This window comes from Lutjanus erythropterus, chromosome 6 (assembly GCF_056507025.1).
Source record: "Lutjanus erythropterus isolate fLutEry1 chromosome 6, fLutEry1.hap2, whole genome shotgun sequence".
NCBI classification, from domain to species: domain Eukaryota; kingdom Metazoa; phylum Chordata; class Actinopteri; order Lutjaniformes; family Lutjanidae; genus Lutjanus; species Lutjanus erythropterus.
In genome coordinates, this window is record NC_139322.1 from 31290183 (window position 1) to 31315032 (window position 24850).

General features: G+C 40.5%; 1 protein-coding gene across 1 annotated transcript in view; it reads right to left on the reverse strand.

The window, feature by feature from the left end:
- Positions 1-24850, reverse strand: part of ajap1 (adherens junctions associated protein 1) — a 71706-nt gene that overhangs the window by 11780 nt on the left and 35076 nt on the right. Inside the window, exon 2 of the mRNA XM_084721633.1 lies at positions 19719-20476. Coding sequence (XP_084577759.1) covers positions 19719-20476 — 758 coding nt within the window. The remainder of the gene's footprint in view (positions 1-19718; positions 20477-24850) is intronic.

Consider the following 24850-nt stretch of genomic DNA (forward strand, 5'->3'; position numbering starts at 1 on the left):
ATTTACGGCCGTGTTTGGCTAAGCTGTCTGGACGGTGCGAAGCCATAAAATTATGACCACTCTTTAAATGAATGCCTCCTGCATCTTAACCACCTTGCAGAAGTGAAGTGGACCAAAGGTTCTCCGCTTGCTCCCTTTGTTCTGCATGACTACAGCACAAAAGCATTGTTCTTGTTTAAACTCTTAAGACTCCTGTGTGTGCTGATCTCTCACTTTTGCCAGAGGACAGTAATCCACAAACAAAATACATGTCTAAAGTGAGGATTAGTGTGAGCCTATTCAACCGCACTCTATGGTTAGCGTGTTGTGTGGGTGAGTGATCGAGCACGAGAGCCACTAGGACACAATGACACACTGCAGCAGGTGACATGCTGCAGGACGGGCGAGAAAAAAGGTGAAAAGAAAAGCCGTCATGATGAAGATGCCCACGTGGGCCTTATACATCTCACCTCTCCATCAGCCAGCTGCCTAGCTGCTGATCCAAGCCAATTTGTCTTCGGACGGCTCGAAAGGAAGTGCTGCTCGGTCGTTTTTGGAAAGCACACGGCCTCTCCTCTGACCGCCTGCTGCCTGGACAGCCTCCTCCTGGATAATAAACTTCTGTGGGCAGGGCCGTGCAGAAGGCAGGCCAGGTCAAACTTGGATTAATGATATCTCAGGCTCGCTCAGGGAAGCCTTACCTTCCCCATGCAATCGCAGTCCCTTGCCCTGGCAAAGGCACATTAACTTATCTGGCGAGTCATTTGCATTTCCCTCGTATGCCGCCTCTACCCTCCCTCCTCTCCGGCTCCGCTTGTCTCCGGCTGACGTCAAGGCTGTTAGGTTGAAAGCGTTCAGTTGTAAATTAACATCTGTCTGAGTTCAGACATAATAGAGCTCGCCCCTGACCTTGATCAATAGCTGAGGTCTCTACTGAGAATTGTTTCATTTTGCATTGATGAGATTCGAGTGAAAGGAGGCATTTCCCAGTCAAGTGATTTCAAATCAAAAGCTGCACTTTGTCCCGTAAAACCACAACTGATTAACAGAGAAATATGCTCTATGTACTAACTGTACTGTACTAAATCATGAACTGATGATGATATGTCATGAGAGATTAGGGAAACGTGCGAAGTTGAGCTTCTGGCTTTTCTGACAACAACGCTCCAGCCAGCACGTTCTCTTCTGAATTTTCTATCCTCGACTGGATGTTCGCAGAATTAGTGTCTGTTTATGAGATGTAAGAAATTATCAATCGACTTTTAGAGGGAGCAGATGTTTTTAACGGTTTAATGGAGCAACATGTTAATGGAGTCTGGCAGTAGGGTTGAGTACCGAACTAGATACTTTTAATGGTACAGACTGAATTACATCAGTACCAATTCATGTTTAAATCAGTCAGTGCCAAATTTTGATACCTGGGAGCGCATCTGGGTGAGAGGGTAATAGAGAGTATAGAGAAAAAGAGAGCGACGTTAGAGCGAGCAGCAGCCTGTTCAGTCACAGAGCAGAGTGAGAGAGTCAGGGCAAGCGAGCTGAAAGCGGTCGCGAGTGTGGTTAACCATCATCAAAAATAGACGACACATTATGTTTAATGTGAAATGCTGGCAAGGGTAACACGATTAACTAAACACAAATGTCAGGTGATCTTATTTTTCTATTTTTGTTATTGTCTATTCTTTATTTTTCTATTCGTGGTCTTTCAACCGACAGCACTCCCCTTAACCTTTGTTTATATTTTAAGCACTATGTTTTATGTACGAACATGTCACAGAAATTATGTGGAAACAATGAAACAAATTCTGATCTGGATTCTGATTCTCATTAGCTAGTTAAATAAGCTGTTGGAAGTAACTGGGCTTCTTTCACTGCTTCATTGGGTTACTATTTTTACTAATGTTAGCTAACTGAGCCAGTGGCTGAGTGTTGGCTTAGTATGAAAACAATATTCGTGACTTGCAGACTAATAACTTACAGACTATGAACGGGGAAACATTACAGTATGCAAGCACGGTGGTGGTAACGACAACAACAACATGACGGGAAGGATGTCATGTGTTTCCTCTGAGACGTAAACAACAGCGTTGCCCTGGTGACAGACTGACTGTCTCTCTGCAGGTTGTAGAGACAGGTTTGAGAAGGGAAAAGGAGGGATTTTATTTTGAGTGGTGTCTAAAAAAAAGTTCTAAATAAAAAGCAAAACATTCAAAGTAAGAAACAATGTGGAAATTGAGAAATATGGACTTATTTTTCACAATAGAAATTACATTTTTGTTATTACAGAGAGGGTAAAGTATTGAAAAAAGGTACTGTTGGGTAGCAGTACTGAATTCCAGGTACTGGTATCAGTAGCGTGTTGGTCCAAATGTGAATGGTACCCAAACCTTACTAGCAGTTAGTAAGGAAGGTAGTCAACTCCAACTCCAGAGTGTGTATTTTCAGAGCAGTTGGCTTTTGTTTTCAGGATAATGAATTTAGCTTTACATTGTCATTACATTATAGTGTAGGACTCATCACTTCTCATTGTCAAAACATAGCACATGGTTGCTGGGGAGGAGAGGGCCGGGGAAATAACTTGCTTCAGCCAAAGACTGTATAATAAATAAGGATTTAATATACCGTCTGTGGCTTCAATTCACTATTTGGAGTCCAGTACTCAGTTTTGAATGCTGGAGTATTATATCTTTTGCCTTTAAATCACATTATTTTGTTGCAAAATACAAGAAAACTGTCACAAAATTCTTGCAACTATCTCTTGGTCAATGTGATATCAGTAAACACACCACATACATGTGGTCAGTCTGTGATTTCATACCAGAGGAATCCAATTGGCTCTGCTGATAAACATGAGTGTGCAGTGTGTAGTTTACTGGTGCTACGCTACATGTTTTCAGGGTATTTAAGTCCAAATAGCTCATTAAGAGTTTGTTCAGGCTGCCATTTGGAGCCAAAAATACATATACTTCCCTAATACATCTCTTTAATGAAGCAAATGAACCCAAGAACGTGAGGTCCAGCAACACAAACACCAACATTAAGTCCATTATAACCTCATTTTCGGGGTAGTACGTTTATGGGTGCAGGGATAATAGAGCAGATAATGACATGGGTGACAAATGTGAGTGCAGGGGCCAGTTCTATTTTCATCCAGAACTGCCAGTTAGAGTGAGGGGAAATTTGGCCTGGCTATCTAAAACTCATTGTGTCCTGGCAGTCAGGTTGAAAAATCACCTTTGGCAGTCACCTTGCTTTAGAAGTACCCAGTTAGGTTTTGTTTGGTCAAATCACTGCCAAACAAAGGGAGGCTGAGAGGGAGATAGATCGAGAAAGAAAGAGACAGAAAAGAGATACAGAGAGGTGGACGCGGCGAGATTGTGACCTCTGTGGCGGCAGGATTTTGAGCCCCCATCAGTGCTCCCAGCAAGAAATAAATGAGATTCTGGCTCTTCTATGCCATGACACTTTCATGAAGATGTCAAAGAAAAGGATGGTGGTTAAATGAAATCTGTCCTTGCTACCTGCTTTTAATAAAATACCCCAGCTTAGAAGCAAAAACACAGCGTGCAGTCAGTAAATGTGCGTAGCAGGTAATGCCAGGTTTGTAGCACCTTTGAAACCTCCTCAGTGTGGTTTCTACCATATTCCGGTGGAATGCATTCAAAATTTGCGTTAGTAACCTTTTGTAACACAACATTTGCCTCAGTTTAAAATATCTAAATGCCCAGCACTTAGCAAAAAAGGTCAAAACGACAGCTAAAAATACAACCAGGCCTGTAGGACACAAACGACAAATGATGTGAGAGATGTTGCTCATAGAAACCAACCCAGAGATGTATGACTAGGGCTGCACAATTAATTGAAAATTTTATTAAAATCGCAATATGGGTTTCTGCAACTTTCTACAGGAGGTGCAATATTTGTTAAAGGCAAACTGTATGTCAAAAAGCTTTGAAATGAATTAATGTTGTGAGGCAGACATGTCCTGTCCTACAAATCAGATTCTACAGACTTAAACAAAATCTTCATTTGGCACAGATTCCTACAAAAAAATCACACCACAGTTATTTTAACATGTTTTTTCAATTAAAATAAGAATAACAATGTAAAAATTATCAGTATATCTAATATCGCAAATCATATCGCAATTGCAATATTAGTCAAAATAACTGCAATTGATATTTTCTCCAAATTATTCAGCCCTACTTAAGACCAAACCCTATAGTTCCGTTATACAGTGGTTTTCAGCCAATTGTTTTAGATCTGAGACCCTCAACCTGACCCTCAACCTTACTGTATGGATGGTTTAGTCTCATGAACCTCATTTTGAGATGTGGTGGGCAGCTGTTTTCAGCAAAAAAAAGCTTTGATAAAGCCACTTTACACTACCTGGCGAGCACCAAACCACAGAGAGACAAAGTTAGTGACGAGCTAATGAACATGGCGGACAATTTAGCAGTTAAAGAGTCAGATATTTTCTTTATAATTTTATAGGATAGTAAAATGTCAGTCTTGTTTTCTCAGTTTGCTCTGCTGCCTCCTTATGGCAAAAACTGTAGACCACATTTACGACTCAACACATTTCTTGAGTTCGTACAGTAATTAGTGCTGTGTTGCTATACTGATCTCTAAGCCTGGGTCATTTGTTGAAATGTTCAGCCATTGTTCGGTCAGACGTGGCCATGTGCAAACAGTGATTCCAAGTCTCTTCAGTAAAGGTATTTGCTAATGTTGGTTATATGGAAGCAGTGTTTCCCCCTGGGACGACTGCTGTGGTGGGCGAATGGGTCATGGCCGCCACTTCAGTGCTCTGGTCAGGAGTAATCAGTTGGATTTAAGCTTTTGTAGATCTGAGGCTTGTGCGTGATAGCCGAAACTAATTAAAAACGTTTCAGGACTGTAAGATGAGATCAGTAAACTGTGTGGCTATGTGAATGCTAAACAACCACCACAGTTGCTGTGTTAACTGTGTTTAAAGCAATACAGAGCAAGTTAACTGGGCCAGAGTTACTGTGCAACATGAACCCTGACAGCACATCATCAGTGACTTCTGCGCTGTAGCAAGGGCAGAAACATCGCAGATGATGAGTGGCAAAACAAGGAAGCAGAAACAAAAGTGTACTTTCAAAATAAAACTCATCATCAATGTCTAAACCTGAAGAATTCACAACATAAAATAAAATAAAATATGGGGAATCCTGTTGGGGGAACATGGGCTACAACTGCTTTACTGAAACAAGACAAACCTGAGCTAATGCTAGTTCTTCATCTCTGATGTAATGAAGAACATTTTGTCACAATAGACCTGTTTGACCTGACATTTTGAGGTGTCCAAGAAGAAAAAGCACAAGTTTTTTTTTAATAACATTAATGACGCTTTTCTATTCAAGTATCTCTATAGGTCATGATGGTGTGAAGGTATGAATGACACTTAGACCCTGGAACTAAGGCAGCAAAATGGAATTCAACCATCACTAATTTTTATCATTTTGGCCTGTGATTTTCCTACATTGACAAGTCAAAATGTCTTTGAATAGAAAAATGCTGTTGCTCAAATACACATGAAGAAGAAGAAGAAGAAGGTTACAGGAGTACAGTAATGTGTTTTTCTATCCTGACTGAACACATAAATACTGCATGAAAAAACTTCCTCTTAAAAAAAAACACTTATCGTTTAAGTTGTCATTGTACATACGGTTATAGCAACCAAACACAATTCAGCCTTGGCATGCATCCATTTATATCACAGTTTTTGGCCTTGCTGAATTTCTGAATCGTCAATCTGCAATTTATGTGGTGAATTATGTGACAGCATCTAAACTGCTGGCAGTTTGTCCTCTGAATAACAATGCCATAACAAGGCAATGCTGGACAAATGATGAGGAAAAGAGAATGACGATAATTATTGTGCATGTATGTATGAGTTATCATCAGCTTTTAGTTGTGTGTGTTTGTGTGTGTGCGTCTGTGTGCTGGACTGCCTGTATGTAGCAGCAAGTCCTATCAGGCATCCACAGCAAAGAGCCATTTAGAGCTAATGGTGCCTACACACCCACACAGTGTTGGCTTAAAAGCTGCTGAAAAATGTGGGAAAGGCCCCTCATTTGTAAAACAGAGTTGTGGCTTACAGAGGTTGAGCCGCCTCACACCCACACACCACAAAACACATTTGTACAGGCATATTCAATACAAGCTAATACGCAGCCTGACCCCTCAAAGATCGTCTCTCCTGCACCTGAGCAGGACAGGTTGGGGGAAGACTTCCGTCAAAGGCGGCCTGCTGATAGTTAGGAATTGCCAATTAACGTGGGTGTCAAAGTGTCAATCTGGACTGATTTCCACTGAGTCACCAAGCAATCTAAAACACTTATTGAAGAAGAGAGTGCTGTGAGACCGAGGCAGAGAAGAGAGTGGGATGGAGGGAGAGGACGGTAAAGATGAAGAGTCAGAGATCAGAAACAATTACTCTACACGCTTAGACATAAAGAGGCTACCTAGAACCATAAACGGTTCTTCAGCTTGTCCCAACAGGAGGACCCTTTTTGTTTCCTGGTGGAGCCTTTCATAGCGGTATCACTTGGAACCCTTTCAGAGAGTTCTACCTAGAACCCAACATATCTAGAACCATCTGTGAAAGGTTTCACCCAAAACCCCCATGAGAGGTTTTAAAGGAAAACCTTTATATGATGTGATGGTTCTACCCAGAACCCTCTCCAGAATCCTTTCACCTTTTCAGGGTGCTAACAAGAAGCCATCTAGGAGGTTCCTCCAAAAACCTTTTTATATTCCAAAGGTTTTATCAAGAACCCATCCAGGGGGTTCTACTGAGAACCCTTCCATCTAGAACCTACCAATGATCTATTGAGTACACTTTTATATTCCTAAGATTTTATCAAGAACCCACCCAGGGGGTTCCACCAATAATCTTTTTATATTATGGCACAAATAATCCTTAACAAAAGACATCTTTTTTCAAAAGGGTTCTTTGGATTAAAAAAGTTCTTAATGAAACTTTTTAGTCTTCCAGACCTTTTCTGCAAAAAAGGATTCTTCAGAAGTAAGTAAAGAAGTATGGTTCTGGGTAGAACCTCAGTCCTTCAGGGACAACCCTTTTTTCTAAGAGTGTTTTTTTTTCTCTCAGTGTCAAAGTCACTGCTGTATAATGCAGTCAAGCTGAACGGCAAATGCGAGAAACGGCCTCCAAAAAAAGGGTCATCAAAGTATACTGCTTCGATGATGGCATCCCTTACAGGAGGATACACTTGTCTCGTGTGCCAACCTGTGATAGGAACAGTGAGGAACACACAGCAGCTCATCCCGCTAACAACAGATGAATGGAAATGACTGCAATTTTCAGGTGGGTGTAAAATGGCATTGCGACTGAGGCGGCTTCAATCAACCATCCTGAAATCTGTGTACTGTCACGTTGGTGACAGGAGGTATTTTTTACCAAACAAAGCTGAGCTGAATTGTTTAGCAGGCAAATGGGCTGGGAAACTAACCATGCACCTGCAATGGATTGGAGTCCAATTCTTCTGCAGCCTCTCTGTCTTTGCTGTCATTTTCTAACAAAACTGACAAATCTCTCAAAAGCTAAAATAAATCATCTCAAATGAGTTTGAAGAAAGGGGGTCATATTAAAATCCAGCCATAATCCTTCTGATAGACGGAACAATCTCCTCTATCCAAAGCAGTGTCTCAGTCAACATCTGCACTCCTCTTCCTCTAGGCAGATGTGTCAAGCCAAGAAGAAAGAGCTGAGCAGCGGAGAAACAGAAAGTGAAACAGCATCTGCTCAGTCTGGCCCCTTCATCTCCTCTTGGCTGAGTTTTCTGTAAATCAGGGAAAGGGGGTTTGACTCTGCACGCCTGTCACCCGGCATCAGCGTTTAAGTCCAGATTTAACGCTCGAGAAAAGGAGATTCATTTTTACCCACTTTATTGAGAGTCAATACAGAGAGTAATGGCAAATTTATTGGATTGCCATGGTAACCGTTGGGAAAAGTGGTTTCTCTCTGTCTCTATGTGTGTCTCTCGCTGTTGAAGAGGGTGTATTGTACGCCTCTACAGGTCTACCGCAGGTCAAAATGCTGCATTACAATGTGCACTGAGCTCGCTCCTTTAAAAATAGATTCCTGAGACACTTAACATACATTTTACATGGGCTCACTTTGCTCTACAGACTTACTTATTTACTCCATTCATTTAACCCTCCACTCCCTTCACAAACTTGATAACATGATGTGCACTGTTTGCCAGATGCATATATTTATTTTAAACAGCTTCCAGCTCCCACAAACAGCCACTGAAAGTGTCAGAATCAGGAAGCCACAGGACGGATCTGTACTGTAAGGCTCTACCGTATCTTTCAGGAACACATGGTACCTTTTGCTTACTCCACACAAACCTGTAACATTTAACCTCACGACTCTCAGACAGTCTAACAAGACCCGAGTTATCAGTAGCGGCTTTACCGACCGCAGTTTTAATCATCTCATACCCATAATGGAGCTGACAGCTCCATCTGCGTAGAGTGGAGGGGGGTCGCCGTTACTAGCAGCGCAATCACAGGGAACAATCAGTGAGCATCTGGAGGCATCACAGCTATAACCCTCACCCCCCCCCCCCCCCCCCCTCGCGCCTCACCTCCTCCTTCTCCTCCCACCTCCTGTATGATGGCCAGGGAGCTGTGAGCAGTGGATCAACAGGAGACTTCCACTAAGAGCTGCAGCATCCAGGCAAACTCCGATCCAAACTGACTGAGATAATACACAAAGATCAATTCTGATGGCGAGTACGCACACTGGTGGCACACAGGGATGGCATGGTGAGAAAATGTTCTTGTTAAAGTTACTGCAAGGAGTTTTTAACTGCTTATGAAACAGTCAATTTATGACTGACAGCACTACATGACATACATCAACAATTTCAATATAGTTTATCTGCCACCGGGTTCTCCTTGAAATTAGATGAAACAAGACTGTGTTTACAATTTCCCATATCAAAGTGAGCCATACATTAGCCAGTTAGATAAAAGCAGGGGGATCCTCCAAATTAACAAAAAATTAAAGATCCTTGCAGTAGCTTTAATAAACTTGTGACCGATTACAGCAGACAGTTTACAAGAAAAGATATTAGCAATGGTGCTAAAAGTGCTCACACATGATCAGTGGAAAACGACTCTGCCTGGGCTGTTGATTATTTTAACTTAACCTTTCAAAGTGAAGTAACAGCTGTATGTGACGACATAGCCGTCACACAGTAGTTGATGCAATAGGGTTGGGTATCAAAACCTGGTGCCATATTGTCACTATACGACTGGTAAATACAGGACTGAATCACAATGCAGATTCCGGTGCCTCATTTCAGTGCCACATGCCTGAGCTGTTGACTGAAAAAGATGGCCTGTGTCGCGAATGTTACAAACACATCATCAAATGTGCCTTGTTAAAATTACGGCAACACTTCATCTACATTGCTCTAGCAGAAGGTGTTTTGACTTTGACCCAACGTTAGCTAATAACTACCTTAAACGTGTAAAATAACAATTTAAAGGGTGGCAGAGCTATAGAGCACTAGATGTGATGTGTCTAATGAAGCACTGATGAGGAAGACAGCAGCCTTTCCTCCAGTTAACAAATAAATTACTTCTGCAAAGAAATTCTGAAGTTTGATGATGGACTTTGTAGAATATCAAATCAAATCATTTGCCTTTGCAATGAAAAAGCTGTTCTTCAATGACAGTATTAACATTTTGTGATTCTTTTTTTTAAGTTTCGGTTCAGACATAATTTAAGCACCCGTATCGTTTCAAAAGTATTATTTTAGCAGTGGTATCGGAAAAAATCCAAAATGTGCCCAGCCCAAGCCAGATTTGTAAACAGGCATATACTCAACAAACTAATTTTTTGCTTTGCTGTTTGTATGCCAGGCAGACATCATATATAGCCCTGTGCTTCGTGTCTCTGCACCCTTCCTCAAGACGAGCCAAGAGCAAATTTCTTATTATGTGAAGGCAGCTTAACATGAACAATTGTTAGAGAAGCTACTTTAATCTTTAATGTTAGATGTTTAGATGTTCCCCTTACTTTGGATAAAGAAAAAATTAGAATGTTGGTTCATTAGTAAGGTGCGAGTTGCAATGTTTATCACACATCCCAAACACCGACTCCAACAACTGTAGTTAACGTTAACGCTAACGTTTAGTACCTGCCAGTTGTAATGGTAGCTCCCAAATCATCCTTAGTTTTGACAAATTAGCACCAACTAGCACCTTCATGCTAATGTAATGAACAACAGAATACGCACTTTTATGTGTGCTCATACCCTACGGCTGCTTGGCGATGCTGGGCTGCTTTGCATAACTGCCCTTCCAGCTGATTTCCGTCTGTACCATATCCAGCTGTCAAGTGATCACATGCCATCCTCATGTCAGGACGTGATTAGCTGACAGCGTTACATTTAAAGGTTGACTCCTGCGGCTGTTGTCTGGAACAGACACTTTTAATTTATAATTATAATGCATCCAGCGTCCAACTAAGAATTGATAACATGCTTAGGCAGCAGGTTGGTGGGCAAGTAATATAGTTGGTGTATGCCTTAACACTGATAACATCTACTACCATGGCAAGCCTAGTAGCACATTGTCTCAACACAGGAAATTACACATTACATTTAAGTTATTAACCATCAAGACTGGATTCTTTGTGGCTATTTAGTGATGATGTCATAATGAGTCATGTGTTATGTTAACATGGGGCAGCCTGATTACAGAATTTCAGCCACTTACAGTGAGGCTGCAAGTCATTAAACTTCAACTGAGACCCATGCGCTGACGGCTGACACTGGTAACTTGAAAACTGCACGAAAATACTGCAAAAGAAGAAACTCAAACTAGTGAAATGACTCACAAAGCAGGCAAAGGGTATTTGTTAAAGGCCTCTGTACACAACAATAACTTCTTTATCCGGGGAAAGGGTGTGAACTTGTTGGATTTTCCGCAATGACAGAAAGAGTTGTCCCTTTTGTTGTCCTGCACCATCGATGCCAACAGTGAGTGGGAGTAAAGACACATAGCCTGCAGTCAAAAAGTGCAACACAGACAAGCTGTGGCGAGCTGTCGTGTACTTTCTCTGTGTCATTAACGTCGCTGGTTTCCAACCAAACCAAACCGGCTGGTGAAATGTCACACAAGAAAAACTAATGAAACAAGCACAGAAGCCATCCAGGCATGTGGATATAAAGTCCATGACTCATTCATGCACACTGATGGACACATTTTAAATAGACGATGTCATCGGGTCATTTTGAGTTTTTCATTGTGCAACACCTAATATAAATAAGAGTTGTATAAAATTTTTCATAACACATTATTGCAAGAAAAAAAAACATGCAGTGATAGCAGATTTTGCAGATTTGTTCAAATATTCACTTATTCCAAAAACACATTGACTGACCTAATTCACACTCACTGATACAAACAAAACAGCCAGAGTAACACTTGACAGTCAAGTCACATTTTCTTTTTAAATTAAGTTCAGCGTTTATCTGCCAGCATTTTACTGGAGAAAATGTGTTTTATCTGCACTGGAAATTCAAACAAATGAGCTAAGGTCATAAAAAAGACATGAGATAAAAATGCCTGACCACATCTACCAACAACACTATAACATATGCACTGTTAGGCCTGTGATGATAACCAGCTTGGGATTGCTAGTGGGCACCTGACATCATGCTAACAACAACAACTGATTTGAAGATGGAAAAAATGGATAAATAAATACAGAAAACACTGTTAATTTATCATTATGGATTTATTTTTATCACGTTTCCAAAAGGTTGCTGCACTTCAAGGCTGGATTAACAAGCTCCTAAAATAAATATAAATAAATCTGAATAAATAAATCTTGTTAGCATTAGCTTAATGCTAGCCTTTCCTGCTCAGCTTATTTTGGGGCTAACTCTGCCGCTTTTTAGCAGTTCGGCAATAACAGGTGAGCCTTTCTTGATCTTGACAAGCTATGGCTTTTATTAACTGACGCGCTGTGACCTGAACTGTACATTTACTGCCACACTGACAAACTGCTGCTAAGTCTAACTTTCTTTCTGCTGCTCACTTCCTTCACTTGCAGGCCGCACACACACTGCCCTATTCCTTGAATGAGCTACACTACTCTTGTGACAGTACACTTCAATAAAGTTCTATAAAACATAATTATTATTATTATCATGTAAATTGATATCCTGCAGGAATATGTTGCTTTGTCTCTGCAGTAAGAAAAAATCCATCCCCTCACAGCCTTACATACTGAATAACTGTATATATTATACTGGCCCTAGCCAGAATCAGATGTATGACAATAATATGAGTGAACTGAATGAACGGTGAAAATCCTCCGTAAAAGTAATTTAATGAGGGGACTGTGAATGATCAGATTCTGCCTGTTGGTCCAAAGTGTGTATGTGTGTGTTTACTGTGCAGCGAGAACGTCTCACTTAATGTGAGGAGGCATTTCATTTGAGGCAGCAGCAAACTTTGACAACTTTTCCAGTGTGCTCTGAAGCTGGCCGCTCTGAGGTTCTTTTCTATCTTTGCGGTGAAACAGGTGCAACAGACTGTCAAAGACACATCATCACTTGATGTATTAATGATTACACTGGGCCAGAGTCGAGCTAGAAACTGGAAGATTCAGACTGCTGCTCTACTTCTATCTGTAAGTGAGGCATCTTGGAATCATTCCCTCCCCCTTCTCTCTATCTTCTTCCACAAACAAGCACTCGCATCCATGTTTGACAGTGATGTGCTCACACACATACACACACCCCCACACACAGCGTGAAATGATTACGGTCATGATACACACATGCCTGACGTGGCTGAGACAAAGTACACTAATGGCTTGCATTTGTGCTGGTTGCCTACAGTATTCATGAGTCATAGTGACTTAGTCCATGCAGCCCATTTACTGCAGGGTTGAATGCACATACTGTAATCTCACAGTTACTGAGAGCCTGGCAGGAAATGATGTATACTTTTTTAAGCTGCAGTCTGCATTAAATTATAAGTATTTTTCTCTAATGATGTATATTTTAATTTAGTTGGGAAAAAAAACACCCCATATATCAGGAAGGCACCATCCTTTCTGTTCTGAACAGGATACATAGATACACAAAACAAGTGAATAAACAGGGATTGACACTAATGCTGGCCCCATGGGCCACCAAGCCCCTAAATAAGGTAGCCAAAGTACATTTCTGCTAGTCCAAATGTAAACTTATTTAAAAACAATAAACAAAAAGGCAGTTCAATGCAACTTAACAAAGCTCTCCATTACTGTGACACTTCTGTTGTTCACTTTTCCCATCAACTGTGCTTTGGTGTTTCCTGAAGCCAGCTAGCTAGCTTTCTCAGCTAGTGAAGGGAACTGGCAGCACACTCAGCAGTGCATTAGGTCCTTAGATGTGTCACATTCTGGTCACTTAAACTCCTGCTTCTGTTCACTCTTTTAGTTTGTGTTTTTGGTTCCTGTGTAGGGATCATGTCAGTAGTCTGAGTAAGCTTAGTACATGCATACTTTAGTAGCCACACATATCGGTAGCTAGCCGGCAATGAGTACAGATCCTTGTATGTAGAATGGTAAACTAAAACAGTGAAGTAATCAGGATGTTTGTGGAACTGGTACGCTGTGTTGGCAAAGTCTCAAAATATAGGGATAGAACTTGGTAGTCACAGTGTAGCTTTTGTGGCCACGAGCCATCAGGCTAAAAAACCAACAAATTTTATTTGTCAGATCTTTATGAAAAGAGCTTTTGTAAGTGCTAATCAATTATATTTGATATTTAAAGGGCCAGCTCACCAAAAAATCAAAAATACATATTTTTAAGATTGTTTTGGTCTGAGTGGCCAAGATTGGAGATACTGGCCGAGGAGATGGTTGCCCACTCTTGAATATAATGGAACTAGATGTTCCTCAGCTTTGTAGCTCAAAAAAAGAGGAAATAATCAACAGCAACATCTTTTTCCAGAAATAATTACAAGATAATTGGCAGACCTTGTTGTGAGCAGTGTAGGAACTATTTTCTAACTTGCGTCTTGACTCAAAGACGAGCATGAACCTCTTCTCCATGAGTACATGCATGTTTCCTTTTGTGTGGTGATAACATTAGTGGACATTAGTGAGTATATAGTTTCAACATGAAACTGCTCACAACAAGGTCTGTGAAGTATTTTGAGTAATTGTGTCATTATTTCTGGAAAGAGAAACTGCTGATGAGTTTTTCAAATTATTTGAAAAGCTGAGTGTCATCTAGTTGCATTATATTCAAGAGAAGGCGCATATCTCCTCAGCCAATATCTGAAAAACTCAGCAAATCACACCAAAACAATCTCGATGGATAAATGAAACCAATAACAATATGCATTTTTATTGTGTAATGACCTGTCCCTTAAATAGAAAAAATAATTTTACCAATCAAATGACAATAAAACTCTGTAGTGTCTAACAATAGTAAATGTTAGTCACAGTTCTACACATGATACAGACATGTTACGAGCCTCCTGTTATTTCTGTATCAGTGCTTTTAGATTAAAATTAGCTGTGATGTCAAGGTGGCTGGGTTCATTTCTCCCCAAGGTTTACTCTGAGCTGAGGCGCTTCTGTTTGAGACGCTGGATGAGAAAGACACAGAGCAGCTTACATGCACACTAATACTCTGATTACCTGGAGTGATCAAATAGTGAGGACTTACAACAGTAATTAAAGAGTACAATTTAGATGGTTTTCCCCTTACACTGAGCACAGATCACCTGGGGTTCCTGGAGTTGTATGTTTTACACTGTGCCCTGCGTGTCTTTGAAACTGGAATATGTCAACATTGCCATGAAAATCAGTCGCTCTTATACCATCACCTGAGATTGTTGTCACGCTTAACTTGGCACAGTGAGCCTGGAGGACAACAAGACACGACAATGGGAAAAAAAAGCCACAAACAGGAGCCACCCAGCAGCTGGGTGCTAAATGCATTCTATGGTTTTTACATCAACATTCAGAACTAAAAGTCTGTGCATGCACGGAAGCAAACATACATAATGCATACACAGTCTTTGAACCCGTTATGCATTTTTCAGTGTAATACATCTCAATTATGATGACATTTTGTGCATGTGCACCAGCCAAACTCCTACTCTTAAAATCAGCCTTAAATGGAAGTTGACACGCCTCTGTGCAAATCTGTTTGAGCATGAACCAGAAAACTTCTTTCAGCAGTGCCAAAGCTGCCTTTTGTCTTCAGCACTGACATGTCATGGTGTAAAGCAGCAGCCTTCTGACTGATGACAGAGGCAGCTAAATGTCTACGTCTACATTTTAATATACAAGTAACGCACTACCATGTATATATCACAAGCATACTGAGGTTCAAATGAAGTTCACTTACACTTTAAACGTGGACACGTCAGACAGCTATCTGATGTCAAGAAGCTACAGTATGTATAAATACAACCAAGAAGTATTCAAGGCATTAAAATCCCATTACTTAAACATGAAACCATGTTACACAAAATTAATTTGCTGAGTGCAATGTTTTCTTAAATGCTAAATATAGTATTTATAAACTTGGGTCCTATTTTTTTTTTTTTTTTACATATTTTTGGGTTGAAATGACAAAAAGGTACAAACAGTTTGGGAATTGGCTGCGAAACATACCCATATTTCAGTAGCCCCGACACATCAGTAGCTAGCCAGTGAAAACTGCTGTTCACGTTTTTTTGTGGGATGTTGAAGTAAAAGGAACGAAGGAATCATTCATCAACCACATTGTGTTGGTGAAGGCTCACAGTATGGGGATAAAACTTGAAATATGAAATATTTGGTGGCCACAAAGTAGCTATTTGTGGCCATGGGCCATACTTAAAGTCAGACCCTGGTAATCCTGGTATTCCTTGCATCCACTAAAAGTGTTTATTAGTGTATCACAACATTATGGAAAGGATCCCTTCAAAGTAGGGCCCCTACAATCCCACCATGATCATTGTAATATGTTAAATGAAAATACTGGTGTAACAGTTATCATTCCCTCTCATATTGCAAATCATATCACAATTGCAATATAAGTCAGAATAATCACAGACCTTTTTTCAAAGCTCATATGGCTCAGGTTTAAAAATACCTGAACTACCCTTAACAGATAGAAGTAAAGGCCAAAACTGTTTGTAATAAACTTCAATAATCTTTTAAAAAACTGTAAGACAGAACTCTCTTTCCTTGTATAGATCCTTGTTTCCCTTAAATCCCCCCTTGAGTAAAAAAGTATTTTGAATTGAACTGGACTGAATGCCATAATAAATCACAGAAAGTTAGGTGAGTGGAGTGGATTGTGGAGTCTAATTATCACCTTACTTTGAATAAGATAATCACTATCATCAGTTTTTCCTATCCAAGTTTTCATTAATCAGACTAAGACTGAGTGAAACGTATCCATAAACAGCCTCAAAGACAAAGGAAGAGAGATAAGACCGGAAGACAGAGACAAAGTGAAGCATTTCTCCTACGTTAATAGTTTAATTTCATCAGCAATCCGATGCTGTTCTGTCGGTGTGGTAATTATATCTTGCCTTGGGGCCAGTATGAGGCAGACATGGGTTAATGCGTTGTGAAGGCAAAAGGAAAAGTTTTCTACAGCAGTTAAGCACCCGGGCTTTGCTTTGAAATGTGATTCTATTCATCTGCTCCGATGAGACGCAGTCTGCTTATTGATACAATAATGTGCACCCAGTTGGAAAAATCCGACCTTTTTTTTCTCTCATCAGCTTTCAGGGAACAGTGGTGACTGATTTCCACCAGGATACAATATCAAGCCATCATTTTGAATCACAGGTGGTCTCACACTCACCTCCAAATCAAGAGACAATGAAGAGATCAAAACAGCACTGACAGGCAAGATAATCACCTACTGCCATTGATTTCACACTCACTGTACTGTCACTACTGACCTCTATCAACATAGTATAACATATACTGACACTACGAACATTAAAAACTACTTTTATAGTCAGTTTTGTTCCGATGTAAGAGCTGAGCTGAGTGTTCGTCCTTTTTTAACCTCTTCAGCACTGTGAGTGCCTGACATCACCTCTTTCAGACGCTGTCAAAAGCTAGAGTGAAGATACTGGTGTCATTTGACCAGAGAAGTCCCAGAGAATCCACTGGTATCAATCATGTCATGTTAGCTTGTCAAGGGGCTAAATAACACTCCAAAGTTTGGTAAAGTATTTTTAAAGGGGTCCTTTGACCTCTTGCCTCAAGATATCTGAAAAAGAAAAGATGCATTTCCCTTTATGCTTGCTGGACTGAGTAGTTTACCATTTTTTCAGCTGTTTGCACATTGCTTGTCCCTCATACTGAATGTCATTAAGAGCTGCTTCCTGGCTCTCATTTCATGCTGCTTGCCACAATATATTCTTTTACTTTATTCTCCACAACCATCTCAACCCCCAGATATTACCTCGAGACCCCATTGGGGATCCCCACCCCCAGGCTGAGAACCACCATCTTAATGTTATATTTTTGGAGGGATTTTTTGATCGTTTAAATAATTTTCAAGTAGTAAAAAATGAAAATTATGCCCCAAATCTGTGTATAAACAGCATCAACCCTAAAACTGCTGCAGCAGTAGTAGTGTGTTATTGCAGATTTATGACTAGAATAATTTTAAATGCACTGCTGACCTGTATCTCAACTTCATCTTCAGGTCCCCAGCTCTCAGACGATGTATACCACTTCTATGTGGCATATACTGTTGACGTGCTATCTATACCTAAAGATCTCATTTTCCTGTGAATGTAACTTGAGGTCATCTCAATATAGCTCCACAAAAAACTCAAAAAATATTCACCACATTTCTCCAAACAGCATAACTTTGGAGGGAAATTATTAAAAACAGATACATAAAAAAAAACATAAAAAGTCCTGGAACAACACAAATTATTTATTGTAATTCACGCAGGACTTCTACAGGACATACATTTCCACATTCCTCTGTGTCTTCAGACATTTTCCTTGTAATTGAGTAGGTGTTGGCCAAGGCCTATTGATCACCCTTACTGCCTAATTTTATGACATTTATATTAATGCACCAAGTGGGAAAGCTTCAATTAGCATAGTGCTTGTTCATAAGTTGTTAAACATGACTTATGCTTTATGACTACCTGTATGGTCCATTTAAAACGCTGTGTTCCTCATGGACTTAATGAAATGGTAAATCTAATATGCCCTGGCTGGAAGGTTTGTGTGTCTGCAGCACAAAGGGACTGTCCATAAAAATCACATATGCCCATGTACAGTTTTTCAGGCATGAGTGCCGCAGTATGGTCAAGGACATTCACTATGAGGCAGGTGCTATGTTCCCCAGCTGTAATACCATATTAATGAGAAGTAGATCATTAAACTGGACCATTAGTCATGCGTTACTGTGAAAAGGTGAAAACAGTTTGTCTTGCAATATCATTAAACAGGTGGGACAAAACTTCAAATTAGTGTTCTTTTGTTTATTTTACCCCTCCTTTTTTGCACCAATTATACCTAATTCCATATGCATCAGCGCCCTTGTGCCTGTTGACCTGGAGGGAGTTAACAGCCAAGTGTTGCATGACACATAATGTTGCCAGATGCTTCCTTTTACCTGCCAGCAAGGAGCTGAAATGTGTAAAACAAGTGATTTTTCATGCTATCCTCCCCCCGAGGATCCCACCCACATGAGGGCACCCCAGCCATCCAGTGACTGTAGTCAAGTCAGTTTTATTTGTATAGCACCAAATTATAACTGATGTTATCTCAGGGAATTTCAATACAGAGCGGATCGTGAACGTATTCTTTATAGAATTCTTTACAGAGAACTGATAAAGCCATGTCCCACAAAGAACAAGCACTAAGACGATAGTGGCGAGGAAAAACTTCCTTTTAACAGTCATAAATCTCCAGCAGGACCAGACCAACACACACTAACCATGTTTGTTGGAATACACCACCAAGTTGGAGGTACCACTACTGGTAATCAAACCCTGGCTCTCCACAGGGGTTGTGGTGGGTGTGAAATTTGTCCTTCTGTGCATAGTCTGCCCTAATATAATTTTGCTCAGCGTTCAAGTTTCCTCTAACATTTAGGTTTTTCTGAATTTTAGGACTGCTTTGTTTTTATGCCCAAACCTCCAGGATAGGTATACATTTAGTTGATGCAGGTGACATTCCAATTCAAATTTCCTACTAAGAACTAAGAAATTTGGACTAAAGGCTGATATCTGAACATCACATATTTTTTGGTACAAAGTGTCAACATAGTCTTAGATACCTCACCACATGACAAACTTAAGTCACATGAAATTTGTAGAAGCCTATTTATCTAAGACACTAAATTCACAGTGTTCATTTCAGCGCCATGCAGGTTTCTTGTTCATTTTCAACACTGATTTCGTGAATTTATTCATGTAATTATCTCTGTTTAAAGATGAACTGAGCTATTGTTTTGTTAAAATGAAAACTTGCAGAACAAAACCTGAAGTGGAGGGTTGAACACTGCTGGCATTGGGGGAACGTCTTCACGGCACCCTGTTTTGTACTTGAAGACATGGGATAGCTCTTCAAAGTGTGACTGAGGCAAATATGCAACAAAAGCGTTGAACAATGACTTCTTTTCCATAATCATGCATATTAACCTTGAAATTCACACTAGCTGTTTTATGTGTCTTACCTGGTGGCTCCCCATATGACTTTGGTGGTTTGGCAGTCTCCACGACAGTGGCCTTAGTGGTGCTTAGCCTCTTGGGCTCTGGTGTGGTCACCACAGTGAACGTCCTTTGGGAGAGCCTGGTTGTAGTGCTAGTGGTTGTGGCCACTGTGGTAGTTGAGACCCTGGTGGACAGCGTTATGTTGGGCTCTGGTTTGCCATCGTCGTCTATGCTATCTGTCCCTGTGGGTCCCCAGTCGATAAATCCGGCCACTGTGGTAGTCCGGCCCTCCTGAGACTTGTCATAGTTCTCCCACTTGAGCTGCCTCCTAGCTCTAAGTAATAACCTCACCGTGTCTCCTCTGCTCCCGCTGGGTAAAGCTGCTGGAGCTTCGGCTATTACAGCCAAAGGATCGCCTGTCTCCATTTGAGAGTATCTCAACCGGCACTCCTTACACACTGCTTGTCCTTTATGCACTGGCTTCCGATGCTTTTGACCCTTGACTTTTGACCCTATCCCTGCCCTGTTGTCTTGGGGTGGAGGGATAGGGTTTAGGAGCCGGCGGGCCAACGGGCTCACTGTTCTCCAGTGCAGTTTGTTGGGTGTGTCCCAGAGCGGCTGCCAGCGAGGTCGTGAGCGAGGTACCGATTTAGGCGTGACTTTGATACCCAGACCCTGACTGAGGGGGCTGCACACAGAGAAGTCCAGGGTGAGGTGGGTCATGGCCAGCAGGATCCACACCCGGTGCCCCACACAGCTGCCTGGCCTCAAAGCAGACGGACTGCAGAGAAGGGAGAAAGCAAATGAGAGAAAATGTTTTAGATTCAGACCATAGACAGTACATTTTATTAATGGACATCACTACTGTGACATCACCCTTTCTTTTGTGGACTACCGTTTTAAAGCCTGGAGTATGGCATTAGCAGGATTGCCTTGGTTGGTTGGTGATCTTTCCAAACCATGATCTTCTTGTCCCTAAACTTACCCATATCTTAAACACACCATTGACAAATAGGCAATGTAGCCTCTGTGAGCCCTGTGTGCTTCACTGGATGGACTGACTAAGAATGGCCAGTCAGTCACAACGGAGCCCTGCCTTAAAGCATACCCTGCTGTAATGTCAGTTTTACTCTAAATTTGACCATAATTTCAAAAAAATGACCGTCATTCTGTATAGAGGACTTGAACCTAGCAAATGAGACCATAAACTGATTATAAAACTCTTTACTGAGGTCATAATCTGGTAACAAGTAGGGTCATTTTTGACTTTTTTTTTTGCAACCAGCGAGCTGCTCCCTTCTGGCCACTGGAGAGAACACAAGTTTAAGGCACTTGCACATTGGCTTCACTTTTCAGATTCGGAGGCTCTGTCCACTTCTTTATCTACTGTATGTGATTCAGACACAGTTCATTATGTGTTCAAACCATACAAATTAGGTTCCCTTCATCTCATCACATCTCATCTCCATCCACTTTCAACCAGTGGCTACTGTAAAGATTCACATCTGTATTCACCCTCCTCCATTTACACTCTTGGCAAAGTTCTATTCCACAACTTCTTAGCCTCTGACTCAATTAAGCTTCAATAATAATTAGCTTTGCAGAGTGCCTCTTGAATTACAGTATAAAGGTCAGACACAAAGTAAATGTTGTAAAACATGTGAAAGATTATGGATTTGCACCCTTTGCTCTCAGCTGTCAGAAGCAGTGAGGACTTATCCTTGATGTTACAGATTCATATCAATCCAGGGATGATTACACCGACACACAAAGTCAGACCTGGTTTAGCTGATCATCATATTCTGCATTATCTCCCCCAGACACAAAGTCATCTGATTCCCAAAGGGCAATTTGATTATGCAGTGCAATGATCACGGAGGTAACACGCAATACCAGCAGAAGACGCAGCATGACAAGTATACCGCATAAATCTTCACCCATAGGGTTTTTTCTTTAATTTAATCAATACTAAAGTGCATCCCAAAATGTCCTTTGTTACCGCATAAGACTCACTTCTGCTCATCAACACGATGGCAAGGTGATAAATAGGCTGGGTGTTCAGACTAGGACCCCGCAGTAGAGTGATTTTACAGACAACCTTCAGTGGCCCCTGGGACAAAGCTACACATTGATTCCTAAGGGAGAAACCTCATTATGGGCTATCTTTCATCTCTACTGTCCTTGGCCAATTTAAGCCCACACTGAGGACTCATTTTGGAAGCATCACAGAGGTGATGATAGATGGAAAAGTGCGAATGGGTTCATCGACTGTCAGAGGCTACACAAAGAGGTCTGCCAAGGATATAATCACCAAGTTATGTTTTTACAAGTTTCTAACTATTGTTTAACTATACTGTAGTGACATTTGACAAACTAGACTTCTGTTGGGAACGTGGATATACAATGATTGCTCCAGTCACAAGTCATTCTTCTCACATGCAGATCTACAAAAATGTAGAGACATGTCCATCCAGACATGTCCTGCTGCAATTAACATTTCGTTTAATGTGGTTTTCCCACATGGAAAGTAAAAAAGAAAAAAGAATTCACAATCAGTGACTAGCATATATATATATATATATGTATATATATATATATATTCTTTCCTGTATAAAGCATATTAGACAGATTTAGATTTAGAATTTGTTACGTACCATATCTAGCCAGCCCAGGGTAATCTCAGACATTTTAGGGGATATAATCATTAGAATAACACAACTGATGTTCACTGAACATTTTTGTAGTCTATGAGGAGTGATTCTAAACCATGTTTTTCTTATTCATCTCACCTTTCATTTGGCTTGCGACGGACCAGCAAACGACTGAATGATAAATAATTTAGAATGGCATTTTAATTGAGCCATAAATGGTGACTGATGTGGTCATGAAAGAGCAGTGACAAGGTCAGTGTATTATTGACAGTTTAAAATATGGGCAATAATTTGTCCTGTGAGTGTTTTGGCCCTGACCTCAGCCTGGGATCCTGGCACATCCCCAATCAACACGCTCGAGGCGACTCGGTTTTAACTCTCCAGGCCAAATTACAGCAATATCTGGTAAGGAAAGCGGTGTTACTCATCATGAATAATATGATCTGGAGCAGCAGAAGGGAAAAAAAGAGGGGGCTGTTAAATGGTTAATGACCGTGTTTGTTAAGCACCTTGCTTCTAACCCCGTTGGGCTCAAACATGGCCATAGCGGAAGAGTTCAGAGCAGCCTGGAAGAACAGCCTGAGGGCAGATGGTAACATGAGTTTATACCTGTTATCTAACCAGAGAGAAAACCCTTAATAATACAGAACTGCCAAAGGTGACTACTGCAGTGTCAGGTACTGAGTTGTTGAAGTCTGTTCTGTGGAGGTATCAACAGTGGTGGAGCTGCTTTCCTCATAATAAGCAGTAGACAACTGCATGCAATATCACTGACACTGAAGTCAAGCTGGATATTGATTTTCTAGAAAATGTATGCATTTTTTTTCATAAGAACTGGTTAATATTAGCACTGAATACACTGTGTACATGCACTTTATGCAATGATCCCACAGCATTCTCAGCAGAACATTTCCAAACAGTTTCACTGAACACATCCAAGAGAGGACCACTGAAGCTAAAAAACTCCAAACAAATCTTCCATGTTTTTCCCAGAACTGATTTAAACAGTTAATCACGGGAGCTTTTACAGCTGTACCAACATCATCTTTAGCATCACCATGTTAAAACTGCTGGCCAACACAGGGCATGAGCAGTGCCTGATTTCTGATAAAGCCACTTAATCTGCAAGTTTGCTAATAAACTGACAGCTGGTTTGGTCTATAGCCTCATCACTTTTATGAAGCCTGATCAATCAAACTGTTCTTTTCTATTTACTAAGTGGTGAATGTGCTTTCTAATCTTTTCACGGCAGCTGCAGTGTGCCCCCTTATTGTTAAAGACTTGCTTTGTGTTTAATTATTTGTTAATTAATGAGCACAAACGCAATTTAAGATGATTAATTAACAAGACATAAATTACAAAATTAATATAACTGTTAATAAACCAGATGTTTTTAATCATCATTAAATGATTAAGTCAATAATTCAATTTCAATATTATGTCTCTAAGTGACATTCACATTTGTGACTTTATATACAGATTAGCCAAATAAAACTGTTTTTCAAAGTCTAGGAGCATTTACTTGTTGTCCCTTTATTCATGGATTTTTCTCATTCATTATCCCTCACACTATATACCTACTGTTCACACATTTAGATGTTAATTAACCAACATCCAGCCAGAAGTAAAACAAAGTTTTAGGTAGGTAAAGGAACCTCCACTGTCCACCTGTTAAATGTACTGTGGTGAGCCTATTGCTGGGTCTGTACCGCCTTTCAGGCTGCCAGCCAAAATCTGTTCTTTGGCATATTTACACTGTATCCATATTGATCAAAAAACATGAAACACTACTTTTGTAAATCAGATCCAAGCTGCATTTAGAGGTGGTCTGAAATGCAGTATCAATCAGATTTCTACAGTTGAGACTCAGTACAGATGCAGTGGCCAATCAAACTGGATTTCAAACTGTCTTTTTTGCATCAATGTGACACATATCCAGGGTGACGTTCAGAAGTAGCTGGGCATGTGGGTTGGATGTCCAGTCAGTGTTGACGATAAACAAAGTCAATAAAGTCTTTCATAAACTCCTCAATGTGCTATATTGATGAAGAAAAGTGAGTTGTGCAGCAGTGCCTACATATACCAGGTGCATTGCGGGCAAGTTTGAGACTCCCATGCCCATGTTGCCGTGTTATCACCACCTTCACCTATAGCCATTACTTTGTTGGCCAAAACAAAGTGCACATTTACTCCATGGCTCTTAATTGCTTGGTAGGATAAGGGTTATGTAAAGATTTCATTTTAATTTAAAGCTACTGCAAGGAGTGTTTAACTGGTTATAAAAGAGTCTCATTCTAAGACTGATGCTTCTATATGACCTAACTAAATTAACAAAACGATTAGTGAGAAGATCTGCTATGTCTACATAGTTCTTCTTAATGTCTCCCATCGGGTTGGGCAAGCCTCTGTTTACATTTTCCCAGGAAAAAGTTCCAGTGAGTAGTTCAAAAGGACCCTGAGGTTTATTTTCTTCAGATAATTTGATTTTTGATGTTATATTTTGT